This window comes from Lottia gigantea (genome assembly GCF_000327385.1).
Source record: "Lottia gigantea unplaced genomic scaffold LOTGIsca_9, whole genome shotgun sequence".
Lineage (NCBI taxonomy): Eukaryota > Metazoa > Mollusca > Gastropoda > Lottiidae > Lottia > Lottia gigantea.
The window spans coordinates 3,958,108-3,971,469 of record NW_008710950.1 but is presented as its reverse complement, the minus strand read 5'-3'; the positions used below and the strand labels follow the sequence as shown (position 1 = coordinate 3,971,469).

At 32.0% G+C, this 13,362-nt stretch overlaps 2 protein-coding genes across 2 annotated transcripts; one reads left to right on the top strand and one right to left on the bottom strand.

The window, feature by feature from the left end:
* Positions 1 to 1,550: 1,550 nt before the first annotated feature.
* Positions 1,551 to 6,607, bottom strand: LOTGIDRAFT_229862 (hypothetical protein). Its single transcript, XM_009068418.1, has 5 exons — positions 6,542 to 6,607; positions 5,953 to 6,066; positions 4,547 to 4,741; positions 2,584 to 2,637; positions 1,551 to 2,230 (listed from the first exon to the last, which is right to left on the bottom strand). The coding sequence occupies exons 1-5, from the start codon at positions 6,551 to 6,553 to the stop codon at positions 2,138 to 2,140; spliced, it is 468 nt and encodes a 155-aa protein (XP_009066666.1). The 5' UTR covers positions 6,554 to 6,607; the 3' UTR covers positions 1,551 to 2,137.
* A 220-nt stretch (positions 6,608 to 6,827) lies between these two features.
* LOTGIDRAFT_229861 (hypothetical protein) lies at positions 6,828 to 13,362 on the top strand. Its single transcript, XM_009068417.1, has 12 exons — positions 6,828 to 6,993; positions 7,224 to 7,348; positions 7,596 to 7,737; positions 8,288 to 8,429; positions 8,992 to 9,151; positions 9,412 to 9,517; positions 9,640 to 9,733; positions 10,222 to 10,350; positions 10,810 to 10,937; positions 11,448 to 11,538; positions 12,145 to 12,256; positions 12,630 to 13,362. The coding sequence occupies exons 1-12, from the start codon at positions 6,910 to 6,912 to the stop codon at positions 12,796 to 12,798; spliced, it is 1,482 nt and encodes a 493-aa protein (XP_009066665.1). The 5' UTR covers positions 6,828 to 6,909; the 3' UTR covers positions 12,799 to 13,362.

The window sequence follows — 13,362 nt, the reverse complement described above, 5'->3', positions numbered from 1 at the left end:
GGCCCCCCCCCCCCCCCCCCCCCCCCCATCAAGTGATCTGCGCCCATGCAATAAGCTCCTTTCTCGATTCATCCACAGGTCTATCCTTGCGCTAATGTCTTATTTCTTTATGCTTTCTCCGGGAGAAAAAATATTATCACGTTGAAATAACTCCTTACTGTAACAGTTGTTTTCCATGATCCGGCCCTTTCATAAGGACCAAGATCCCTCTTTCCATAACACGACATATTTTTTCCATCCCCCATGATGATAGTTAGAATTCTTCAATCACCCCATTGGTTACATCATAGAACTTACTGTTACATCAAGTCCTTGTTTATTGTAACAATATTTGACGTCATCTCATTATAGGAAAGCTTGACCTTTACTATTATTACAGAAACGATCAAGGTCACATTATTTTCCACGGTTCAGCCCTTTGACGACAGAAAACCATAGCCTACACTTACTACTCAAGAGCAGTGGCAAAGTCAGGGTTTCATTGACGGGATTGGGGTGGGCAGCTACAGGTAATCAGAAACCTCGATAGAAGCCATAATATGTTTGTCGAGGGCTATGAATGACTGTATTGAGTCAGGGCTACCTCATACGTCAGTACGTCAGTGAGTTCGTCACTCCGTAGAATTAATTGACTATATTCGCTTATAAACAATCCAACCAAATCGTTGCATTCCATGATACGTGAAAGGTGGACACTGTGAAGATGCAACCAACCAAAAACTTGTATTTACAGCTCTTTTAGAACTGATGATGGCACCTACTGAAAACTTTTCTGGGATATATAAACAGCTTTTGAACGTTAGTTATACGAGATCCATCAACATATTTATATAAATTATATAGGCCTATTGGTGGCATCTATAGGTGTTGATGGTGACATACAATTAATCGGGGATTTTAATTCACTACTACGCCGGACAAAATCGGTCATTTTTTTTTTTTACTAAGCCTTTAAATCACATGTGCATGGGACTCTACTTCCAGAATTTAGTAATGCTAAATCAAGTGAATTTTTAATCGATATTTGTCGAATTTGGCGGAGAAAAGACTATCGCATCCTACTTGGACTTCTAAACATGATACAAGTCTGTTTCTTGCATCTTGCCTGATTTGATTGTGTCTCGTGGTGTTGTCCTATGGCGGATGTTGCGCGCGAAGCAGACCAGGTTTGCGCTTTTCAAAAAACCTGATCGTTGTTCTTCGTGGAAAAGTCCACTACTATGCAATTTTTAATCTCGATTTTGCCATGTTTTGGACGAGATTTTGATTTACGGATTGTCTTGCTTGAGCAGATATTTCCATCGTAATATTCACTCGTATCAACTTAAGTAGTTCAATCCTGGAAACTAAAGGCCTATTTCCAAGAGTTGTATAGGTCACGGTTTGGGACAGAACATTTTCTATTCTGTTACAGCAAGCTGTCTGCAACTTTTTATCTCTGACCAATGGGAGCACAAGTTATGTTAAGATACTTTTTTTTTCAATGAACAAATTGAGGGATTAATTGGGTGATAAATGCATTTTGATATAGTGTTTAAACTGACTAGAAATATGTTACAAAAGTTGTATAGAGCTTCTTTTATACAATATATATGGTACATGTATATGTTAGGCAATCATAGTATAAAGGAGCAAGTATTTCTCAAAAATGATAAGGACAAGTTAGGGCTGGGCGATATACGGGTATCACGATAAATACCTACCGGTGTAAGAATTTATGTTGATAATAATATTCCCTGAATCAAAAATATCGAAATGTCGCCATATGGTGATATATACTAGTTATCCTGATACACCATAAAATCTTTGTCCAGATAAGATCATCTACATAATTTTAATAAGTTATTGATATTTGAAACAGGTGTTTTTTTCATGATATTCCAGACTGGGGTGTTTTTAGAGATATTTATTGTTTTTAAGCTACATTTAAAATTTCTAGTTCATAATTTTCTTTCAAAAACCAGTAAAAAACAAACTTATATACCCATAACGTGATCCTGATATAAACTTAAACAAATATCGCCCAGCTCTAAGACCCTAAGACAAGTGAAGGCACATTCCATGTGAGCATAAAATGGGTCCACTTTAAAAAGTAACTAAATCTGTTCTTTTCTATATTTATTTTGAAATTTACAATTTACTTCTTAGCTTTCTTTGACTTTTTAGATGTTTTTGAGGAGTCTGCTGAAGCTTTCAATTTGTTAAATTCCTCATTTATTAATCGTGTTCTCTGAAATAAAAAAATACATAACCAAAATGTTAATTAAAGAATGTACCTTCAAGGTTATAAATTCAACATAAGCCATCTGTTTTTGGCCTTGCAGTCACACATCAGCTGGGTAAATTCGAAAATTCTAAAAAAAAAAGATCAGTATGCTTTGATATGAAATTTAACTGAATGTAGTGAAACTTTACAGTAAAAAATACTGAACTTGAAAGACAAAATGTTCTCAATAATAAAATATTCATGATATACCCAGCAGACTTGATACTGAATAGTTATTGCAATAAATGACATGGAATTGGAAAATGAATTGGATTAATTTGTAACTATCAACAATTTGACAAGCAAAAATTACTTACGGCTTGTTTAGCCTTTAACACCTTGAATCTGTCAAAATCTGACATAGCCTCTCTCTAAAATATAAGTAAAATTGTGATAACATATCATTGTTATAGTAAAACTTATTTGGACTGTCAAACTATTCAAAAACATTCTATATAATCAGAAATTCATTTGTCATCTTTAATATTCAGACGGCAATTCCTATCAAGATAATAAGGTTCATCATTTTATATAGAATACAATGGTCATTCCCAAAGAGATCTTTGTGTAAAAATTGTAAATTCTAAACAAACAATAAGGACCCTATTGTGTTCTACATGGACAAAATAATTCATATTTCATGATGTTTTCCATTGCAAACAATTTTCTTTGGCAAGTGGTAACTTTAACATTTTGGCTTGAACTGGTTACTATTTATTTTAAGAGATTTTCTATGATTTTGATGTGTATCCGAGACACCTTCGTTCAATGCCTGTGATTCCTGCAATTCCAGAAAGAGTTAACTGGATTTGATGCAGCTTCCACAACAGAATCCGTAACCAATATTTAGTTGGAAATTCTGCCATCGTGTAAATAGGTTAGTTATGAATTCTCTTGCTGGAGCTGCGTCATTATCGGTTAACTCTTTCTGGAATGTCAGGCAGGCATCAGATGAAGAATTGGAAATATCCTAAATAGCCCGATACACAAAAAAAGGCTAGAAAACCTCTTTATAATCCCTTTAAGTATTTCCATGACCATAACAAACTCTGTTTAAAAATATGTGTAGTAATGATAACTATTCAATGAGCATCTCTGAACAATATCAGAAGTTAGACATCATCTATAAAATTCAGACGGCAATTCCTATCAAGATAATAAGGTTCATCATATATTGTAAGAGAATGCATTCCTGATGGTTGAATAGAACTATTATCATACTGTAACCATGCAATTGTATTTAATACTGTTAACATTATAACTGAAGTTTTTTTTAATGACCATTAAGGTTGGTTATTTACATGTATTATTTACATTAAAAATCTTGTAAAAGTATTTTGAATGGTATAAAATCTACTTCAAGCAAAAGGCCCACCCAGAAATATTGCAGTGTATTAATGATCAATATTGTGATATCCACTTTATTTAATTCAAAGTTGTCAAGCCCTACTTTATCTTAACTTATATTTTCCTCCTGTTTCTTTTTTAATCCTCTGTAATCAGGTCAAAAGTCAAAAAGGTCTATGACCACAACAAAGGCTGTACTGCAGTTATATCACATTTTGATTATTGAGATTATGGTCATTTGAGTTTGGTAATTACATACTGGACATTTAAAATTTCCATTCAAAAAAGGCAAAATTGACTAGAAAACGCAAGAGGCTCCAGTTTTTTCAATTTAGCTAAAAACTAACATGCTTAGCCATAATTTCAAGATAAATAGCTCACAGATGCTTTAACTCGCCTTTTAACAAGGATGTGCATGCGTATGCATCAGTCCTTTTGGTCAAATGCGGCTTAAATATACAAAATATTATTTGTCCTTTTCCTATCCAATTCCTATCAAGATAATAAGGTTCATCATTTAATATTAAGGACAATCTGTATATGTGATTTTCACTTAAATTCCAGATATATGTTCCAATTTCGTGTATTACTTGATTTGATAAAATTCTTAAAACCTTTCTTAATCATATTGTTTTATGTTCAGTAGCATTAAAAGTGATCATTTTTGCGAGTCAATCAAAATCAATTTTAAGTGGGAAGTTTTAAAAATGAATATCCCAAAAATCCCAACAAAGCAGTCTGGAAATCTTAAACTGGAAAGAGCAATTGATTGGTTGAATATTATATGACCCAGAAACAAGAGATGCAAAAATGTTTCATCAGGTCATTGATGGTAAATGAGGTAAAAAGTAGCAGCATGAATTGAAACATCCATGTGTGTATATTGATTCGATTGTTTGGGATATATCTTTAAATAATATATATAATAAATACCTTCTGACGACTATCTAATTTTTTAGCCCAGGCAGTTCCAGCCCATTTTTCTTCCATCTTTTCTCGAGCCCATACTTTTTTAAGTGCTTTAGTGCAAATGCCTTTTTGAATGGGGAGCTTAAATCTGGTTAGATTAATAGCTTTGTATCCGATTTCTTTTCTGACGACTCCAGAAGCAGGTCCATCAATTAATGCCTGTAAATCATGACAGAATTAAAACAAACTTGTGGACAAATTCACAGATATATATTACAATATAGGTAAAGATAGCTTGCCAGGCAAGGTAATATACGCCCATTGGCAGCTCTGATTTTAAATAAAAACATTTGGCAGTACAGTAACAATTACCAGTATGAAATATTCAACCTTCAGTCATACACTTCTTTTGAACTTTTTGAGGCGATACTGAATAATGTTAACAAGTTTCATCAAAATCTGTCAAGAACTGTGACTTCTGGAGTGTTTATGTGCTAAAAATTGAACGCATTTTCAAGAACAAGGGCAATAACTCATACTAAATATTTTTTGATTCTTCTGATTTTATAAACACTCACACCAGGTTTTGTCAAAATCCATCGAGAATTGTGCCTTCAAGAGTGTTTTATAGCTAAAAATTGAACACGTTCCTAAGAACAAGGGCAATGACTCATACTAAACATTTTTCAATTCTTCTGATTTTCAATAGGGATCATCCATGGGTGATTATGAACACTCACACCAAATTTCATCAAAATCCATCAGAAGTGTGCCTTCTGGAGTGCTTACGAGCTAAAAATTGAACGCGTTTCAAAGAACAAGGGCAATAACTCATACTAATTATTTTTCGATTCTTCTGACTTTCAATGGGTTCATCCCTGGGTGATTACGAACACTCACATCCAATTTTGTCAATATCCATTGAGAATTGTGCCTTCTAGAGTGTTTACGAGCTAGAAATTGAACGCGATTTAAAGAACAAGGGCAATAACTCATACTAAATACTTTTCGATTCTTCTGATTTTCGATAGGGTTCATCCTTAGGTGATTACGAACACTCACATCAAGTTTTGTCAAAATCCGTCAAGAATTGCCTCTTGTAGGGTGTTTACGAGCAATTGTGGACGAACCGACAGATGGACATGGGTGACGACAATATACGCCCCCCATTTCATGTGGGCATATAAAAAGACAGCATCAGTCAAAAAGTAACGCAACTGGCATTAAATTATACTCTTTGTAAAATACACCAATCATCAGCAATTTATTTATTTTATTATCGGGATTACAAAAATTTAACAAATGGGATCAAAAATTTTGATCTCGGGTTTGCATCGAAACTTACACCCTTACATCAAACCGTTGTAAAGACAAACAGCCTGTCAATTCTTGTTGACTATCTTTTGAGTAAAATATTTTAAAGTAGTTACCCTGTTCTGATCAATAATGTCAACAATGACAGCCAGTTTACCACGATCTGGGCCATAAGCTATAAATACCACTCTTCCCACCTCCACAACTCTATCATAGAGTTTGTAAGTGTCCTAAAAAAATTTTTAAATCACATTTATTATTTATTTACTTTTAACTCAACTTCTAAGAAGAGTAATATGGCCCATTGATCCTCTTCTGCAGTTTTGGTGAAAATCAAAACTGTTGATATCATTTGACAATTTGATTTAACATTTGAGCTAGAAAATTTTCAGTCCAAAATAAGTTATGTTCATGTGCAGTTTCAGTGAAGGAAGTCATAAGGATCAGGCACAAAGCTTAAATAACTATCAAAGCTTATAATATTTGATATTATGAAGGAACCACGTGTGAATTTGACAATATTTGGAAAATGAACATGTATATTCAATGACAAAAACAATTGATAAAACTTGCTCATTAATCAAAAACTCATATCAATAACATAGTTAGAAGTTTTTAATGTGTGTATAAATAAGAAATTTGTATCTCTGGGAAATAGATGATGGTTAAATCAATGATCTTCCGGCCTAATAAAATTTCACGCACCAACTTCACCATGATGGAAATCAAAAAGGAAGCGGAAGTGGTAGGAATGTCGGGAGTTTAAAATCTGTAAAACATTCATATTAAGTTTATAGAAAAACTATAGCCTCGAAAAAAAATGTTTGCTAATTACAAATAGAAAACTAGATAAATGATATGTTTTGTATTTATGTTTTTTTCATTTTTCAAAGTCTTCGTCATCCAGAAATAATATTTCCATCGAGAAATTAATATTCTGGATAACAAAGACTATGTCTTTTTTTTTTATCTCTTAACCTTGACCTTTTATTAAAAACGCAGCCTTCACCCCAAAATAAAAACAGAGCATAGGCATAGATGGTAAGCAGTTGATTGAAGTCCGGCAACCTGTCATGTTTTCAAAGAGATTTGCAGTACAACTCCAAAGCTGTGTCAGACAATTCTGTACAACAAAGTGTTTAACAGCTAACGCTCAGGTAAGATAGCAAGCACCTGCAATTGTCACTACGCTCTACCTTACAAGAAGATAGGCAAACTGATACAGTGCACCAAGTTATTTTCAAACTAGCTCATCTGATGATTTTAACAAATTATTTTCAAACTAGCTCATCTGTAGCTCATCTGATGATTTTAACAAGTGTGAACAGAAGGAACATGAGTTTATGTATAATCCAATTAAATGTACCAATAATGTCTCATTTTGAAGGCTTTTGAATATCCATCTGTATCCTCAAAACTTGTTAAAGAACTTCAAGGGATTGTTGGTCAATCAAATGTATCCACAGCTGAAGCAGTTAGAGAACAACATGGTCATGATGAATCATATCACAAGTTAGTATTTATAGTTATATCAGTATTTGTGAGAGAAGCTATATATAGAAGTCATATTTGGAGGGTTGTTTACATTTATGCCAGACTTTAGTCGTTACCATTACCATTGTTCCCAAAATTATTTGTAGAAGGGAAAGATGCTGAGAATATCTGTCAGAATAAAATAGAACCCAAAACATTCCATGTTTTTCTTGTGGCTATAAGCAGCTAACACATAATATTTTCAATTTGAATATTCTTTTTGTAGATCTTCCCCTCCAGAATTGGTTGTATTTGCAGAGAATGTAGAACATGTTAGTCATGTTGCTAAACTATGTAATAATAACAACATACCATTAATACCATTTGGTACTGGAACTGGTTTGGAAGGTGGTATTAATGCTATTAAGGTTTGTGTAGAATATTTTTAATTTGTGATTATTTGGTGAAAGAAACAGAGAAAAAGACTTGCTCAGTGATAAAACACTTGTAGTAATTGTAAGCTTATAGTTTTTTATGTTATGTAATAGTAATAATAAGCTTTATTTCAAGTATACAAAGCAAATTGCCCATAGTACAATTTTACAAACTATTAGATAATATTTAAGGAAACAAATAAAAGACAGCAAAGATGAAGGAATAATGTACAGAATATCACTTTGCATAAATAGCACATATTTCATAATCAAGCTATGTAAAGTACATGTATGTATAGAAACTCAAATAGTATGGATATAGTCAGGATATTCTCTCTTTTTCAGATTAAACATAACTAAGTGTATCTTGTTACTAAGTCATGATTAAACATTGGAAATATTAAAGCTATGGTCCAAGTGCATGTTGATATGATAAACAAATATGCATAAATTTCCTACTATTACTATTAATTTGATGACCAACTATTATCACAAGGGTTGGGATGTCTAATAATATATTGACATATGTAATATTTAATTATAGGGAGGTGTTTGTTTAGATTTAAATAAAATGAACAATATATTAGCTGTTAATCAAGAAGATTTTGATTGTACTGTTGAAGCTGGTGTATCTAGACAAACATTAAATAGTTATCTGAGAGATACTGGTCTAGTGTTCCCTATAGGTAAGCAAACTGTAAATCAAATACAATCTATAGCTTATAATTCCAGAAAGTGGCCCAGTAGTCTTGTAACATATTCTTGAAAAAGGAACAACAAATTTCATACAGACTTTTAGAATATTGCAAAGACATACAGAATTTTGATAATATTATATTGCAAAAGAATACACGTAACCCAGGTGAAGGCTTCTAAAACAGTCATTTCTATATGAACACCTTGATAATGATGACAAATTGTGTTAGTGATATCTAAAGTAAACCATCTGACAGCATCTTTGGGTCTAGCTATTCCACAATTCATCAACAGTATCAGGAAACAGGATGGATACAAATTAAGTTATTAGAACGGGTCTGTTGTAAAAAACTTGTGAGATTACAATTGAGACAGTAAAATGTCATGGAAAAAAAAGTATTGTACTCAAATTTTAATTAGATTAGTACTAATGACACATCTGGTAATTTTTAGGATATTTTAATGATATTTGAGGTTATTTTATGTGATCTCTATCCCTAAATATACCTGGTTTATTGATCTGGGGTAGAATGATTTTCCTTCTAATTTCAGATCCTGGTGCAGATGCCTCATTATGTGGTATGTGTGCTACAAGTGCATCTGGTACCAATGCTGTAAGATATGGTACCATGAGAGAAAATGTTTTAAATTTGGAAGTGGTATTGCCAGATGGGAGAGTTTTTGATACTGCTGGTAAAGGCAGGAGGACAAAGTAAGTATCAAAACAGCAAGGATATATTTTTAAACTCATCTCATTATCACATGACCAACCCAAAATGTATACATTTACCTATAGATGCCACTGAACAGATCTGCTATTATTGAAATGATTATATATCATTGTTTGATATTTATACATATTCATACTATGCATAGGCACTGAACAGATCTGCAAAATAGTGACCAATCGTACAGCATTATATGAGATGTAGGATAAGAGGAATAATTTGATACCTACAATCATTTTTTCAGGAAAACCTCAGCAGGTTATAATTTAACTAATTTGTTTGTTGGTTCTGAAGGAACACTAGGTATTATAACTAAAGCTACACTTCGATTATATGGTATACCAGAATGTGTAAGTCTTTTTCTTAGTTTGAGCTCCAATATTGGACTGAAGGCAACAATAATCTTTACAAATGTTTAGCTATTATTCGTTCACATTTTCATTGACTTTTTCTTTTTATGGCAATTTTACAGACTGCCAGTGCTGTATGTAGTTTTCCATCAGTAAAAAACGCAGTAGATACAACTGTCAATATATTACAATGTGGAATACAGATGGCAAGAATAGGTATGTCAGATCATTATACATGTATATGTATGTAAAGGAGATTTGTACTATCATAAATATTGCCCTTTTAAATTTTGACATTGAAAAATAATTTTTGAATTAGTCTCTGCGAACACTTTCTAATGTTCCTTTGTTTTGCATTAATATGCATGAGAATTGTTACGATAAAGCAATTCCTGGATACATAACTTTGGTATGCGACATTATTTTTGACCTAAAGGGACTGTTAAGAGGTTTTCTAAATTGTTTAGAATACTGATAACATCAATTTGCACAATTCCAGAATTCAATCAGACGTCTGTGGTTCCTGCAATTCCACTAAAACTAAGTGTTTGATGACGTCACTAAGCATGGCCTTGTGTGATAAACCATATTTGCGATTAGTGACATCATTAAACAGGAATTACAGACAATCCCTTTATAATATTTTTGAAATTTTACCAAGAAGTTAAACCTTGTTTTTTACAACGATTATTATTTAACTTTAGAGTTTTTGGATGAAGTAGCTATTGATGCCTTTAATAAGTACAGTAAATATGATATGAAAGTGGCACCTTCTTTGTTTATGGAATTTACTGGAAATGAAGGAACTTTGGCAAAGCAGGTTGATTTAGTGAGTAAGTAAACACAAGAAGAATTCGAAAAAAGTGGGTTAGAGTCTATAAGCTTCTTTTGAATATCTACCTTTTAAAAGTACAGATAATTATAACAAAATAGTCAAATACTAGGCTGTGATTAGATCTTAATATTGAGAGAATTGCTGAGGAAATATTCAAGCACCCTAATATACATCCAATTTGCAATTCATAAGTTCAAACTTTGATGAAATAATTGATTTAAAGATGTTCAACAAATGCATAAATGTCGGAAAACTTGGCTTGGGGAATTGATAAAGGGAGATAACTGTAAAAATTATACCTATGATTACTATCTTTGTTTAATCATTTTCCTTCGAACAAATAAGTGATTTAAATGAAAAACTAACTATTATAACAGTGTTACAGATAGTCACAGATAGAGATGGTTTGCAGAATGTCTTCATATTTTCATTGTATCTTGATGTTTATGTTATGTAGGTGAAATAGTAAATATGAATGAAGGGTCAGATTTTAAATGGGCAGAAGAAGCAGAAGAGAAGAATAGGTTATGGAAGGCCAGACATGATATAGTGTATGCCTGTATGGCTCTACAACCTGGATCTAAGGTAAGAGCTATGATTTATATTTGTGTTTTATGTTATATTAAGAAATTCCTCTTCTGTTATACCTGTTATATACCTGTTATACCTATTCTTCACTCTATTAGTAAGTACTACGGCTTCTCGACCACTTTAGCGAATTTCTAATAAGACTTCCAAATTGAAGATAAGAAATAAATAATTTTGTTTCTTTTCTTTCTTATGAATTTTATTCTGTATGAATAAATTACACAGCTCCTCAAACTATTAATCACACTTTGGGTTTGTCAAAATGAAGGGTTTTGCACCATGTAATTCTTAGACCCCTGTCTGAATTAATTACTGAGAACTAAATATACAGTACTGATATATTTCAATTCAAATATTCAGTGTGCAATAGCATATATTTATGTAAGATTTCCATAATATTATATTGATCTTCAAAATCATTGTTCTCCTTTAAACACTGTGATTTTGATTGATCAAGAACTGTTAAATACATATATTTCTCTTTACAACTATCTGTTTACTTTGTAGCCATATTCTACTGATGTTTGTGTACCAATATCAAGATTACCTGATGTTATAGTTAGAAGTAAGGAATTGATAGATGCTGCTGGTATAATAGGTAAGTACTAAGTAGCAATCAATTGGACAATTCTGTACAGGCTCTTCTGTCTCTTCTGAAGTAGATTTCACATTCAAAATTTTCCCATCAATTTTGTTTTCATCCATTTTGAATACTGTCTATCATTTGCAGCACAAATGGAATGCATTCTGAGCCTTACACCTACTTCTTTTATTGAACATTTGGTTGATTCCATGAATCCCAAACCTGCAGAACTAACCAAGCGACATATGTATGAGATATGTTCATATAACAATGGTGGTTGGTTTTGCTCTGTATTATGATATATTTTTTCTAAAGTTTCTCTATTGATCTTTAATGCATATTGCATAGGTACAGATACATGAAATTTATGAATGTTTTTTCAGATTCCTTTCTTTCAGAACAGCTTTCTGACTATTTTGAAAACTGATTAACAAGTAAAATATGTAAAAGTAAAATATTATTTACAGGACCAATGGTAGGCCATGTTGGTGATGGAAATTTCCATGTTTTCTTCCCAGTTGATCACTCAAAACCTGATCAGGTTAAAGTTGTCAAGGATGTCGCCAGAAATATGGCTTTGTAAGTTTAATTTATGATGTTAGCTATTCCTTACCATTACAGGCTTTACACTAGGACATGTTGGAGATGGAAATTTCCATAATCTTTTCTTAATAAATGATGACATGCCAGATCAAAAAGCAAAAGCCATTAAACTTTCCAAACAGATAGCAAAGTGAGTTAGAAATAAGTGTGTTATTTTGAAATATAACCAAGTAATACAAAATATTGGAAATGAAGTAAACCAAATGAATGTATAAAACTGAATGGAGTTTGAAACTTGTACATCAGAGGCTCGATTGGTTTAATTCTATCAGTGCTTCATACATGAAATTTAGCAGATCATTGGAAACCTTTGGAATTGTTTTTTTTTTTTATCTCTATTCAATTCAGTTCCTCTTGATACTCACATATTCCAGTCTGTAAATTTTGAATTACTGAAAATAATTGTAATATTTCAAGCAATTATAATATTTGTCAATATTAAAAGTTGTGTTTTTGTTCAAATTAATATAAGTGATGACATCATTTGTTTATATTTCATGTAGAATTGCTCAAGAATTAGATGGTACATGTACAGGGGAACATGGTATTGGATTAGGTAAGAAAGAATTGTTATTAAGAGAAATTGGAGAAGAAGGCTTAGAGATCATGAAACAAGTGAAATCTACATTTGATCCTAATAATATTATGAACCCTGGCAAAGTATTTGTTTAACCATCTATATTTCATCAAGTGTAAAAAATCAGGTACCTTATTCACAGAAACAGACACGGAAATGCTTTTAAAAAGCTCTTCAACTGATTGGCCAATCACTAAAATTGATTTTAGATTTAATTTGATGGAAGAATTACATATCTTAAAATCTTGATTTGATTCAAGTTAAGGATGTGAGAATGAGACTCCAGATCAATATAACAGAAACAAGCATCTTAAATAATTGAATGTTGGTACCAAAAGAGAAACAATTAAATTTCTATACCACTATTGAGTCTGACATTCAAACAAATTCAAATTGACCGAGATTTTCTGAATTTATGCAAACAGAGTCAGTGTGAATGATTTACGATGTGATTTAAATAGCTGATTACTCTAATGTAAATAAAATTAGGAACTAATGATCTTAGTAATTAAAAAGAGATGTCAAAATGTATTTTATTCAGCTGGACTGTATTAAGTGAATTATATATGTAATTGTCTATGTTATAATGTTGATAATCGTTGATGTTCATACATACTGTTTTATATATGATTATAATATAATAAACCTTTTATAAACAT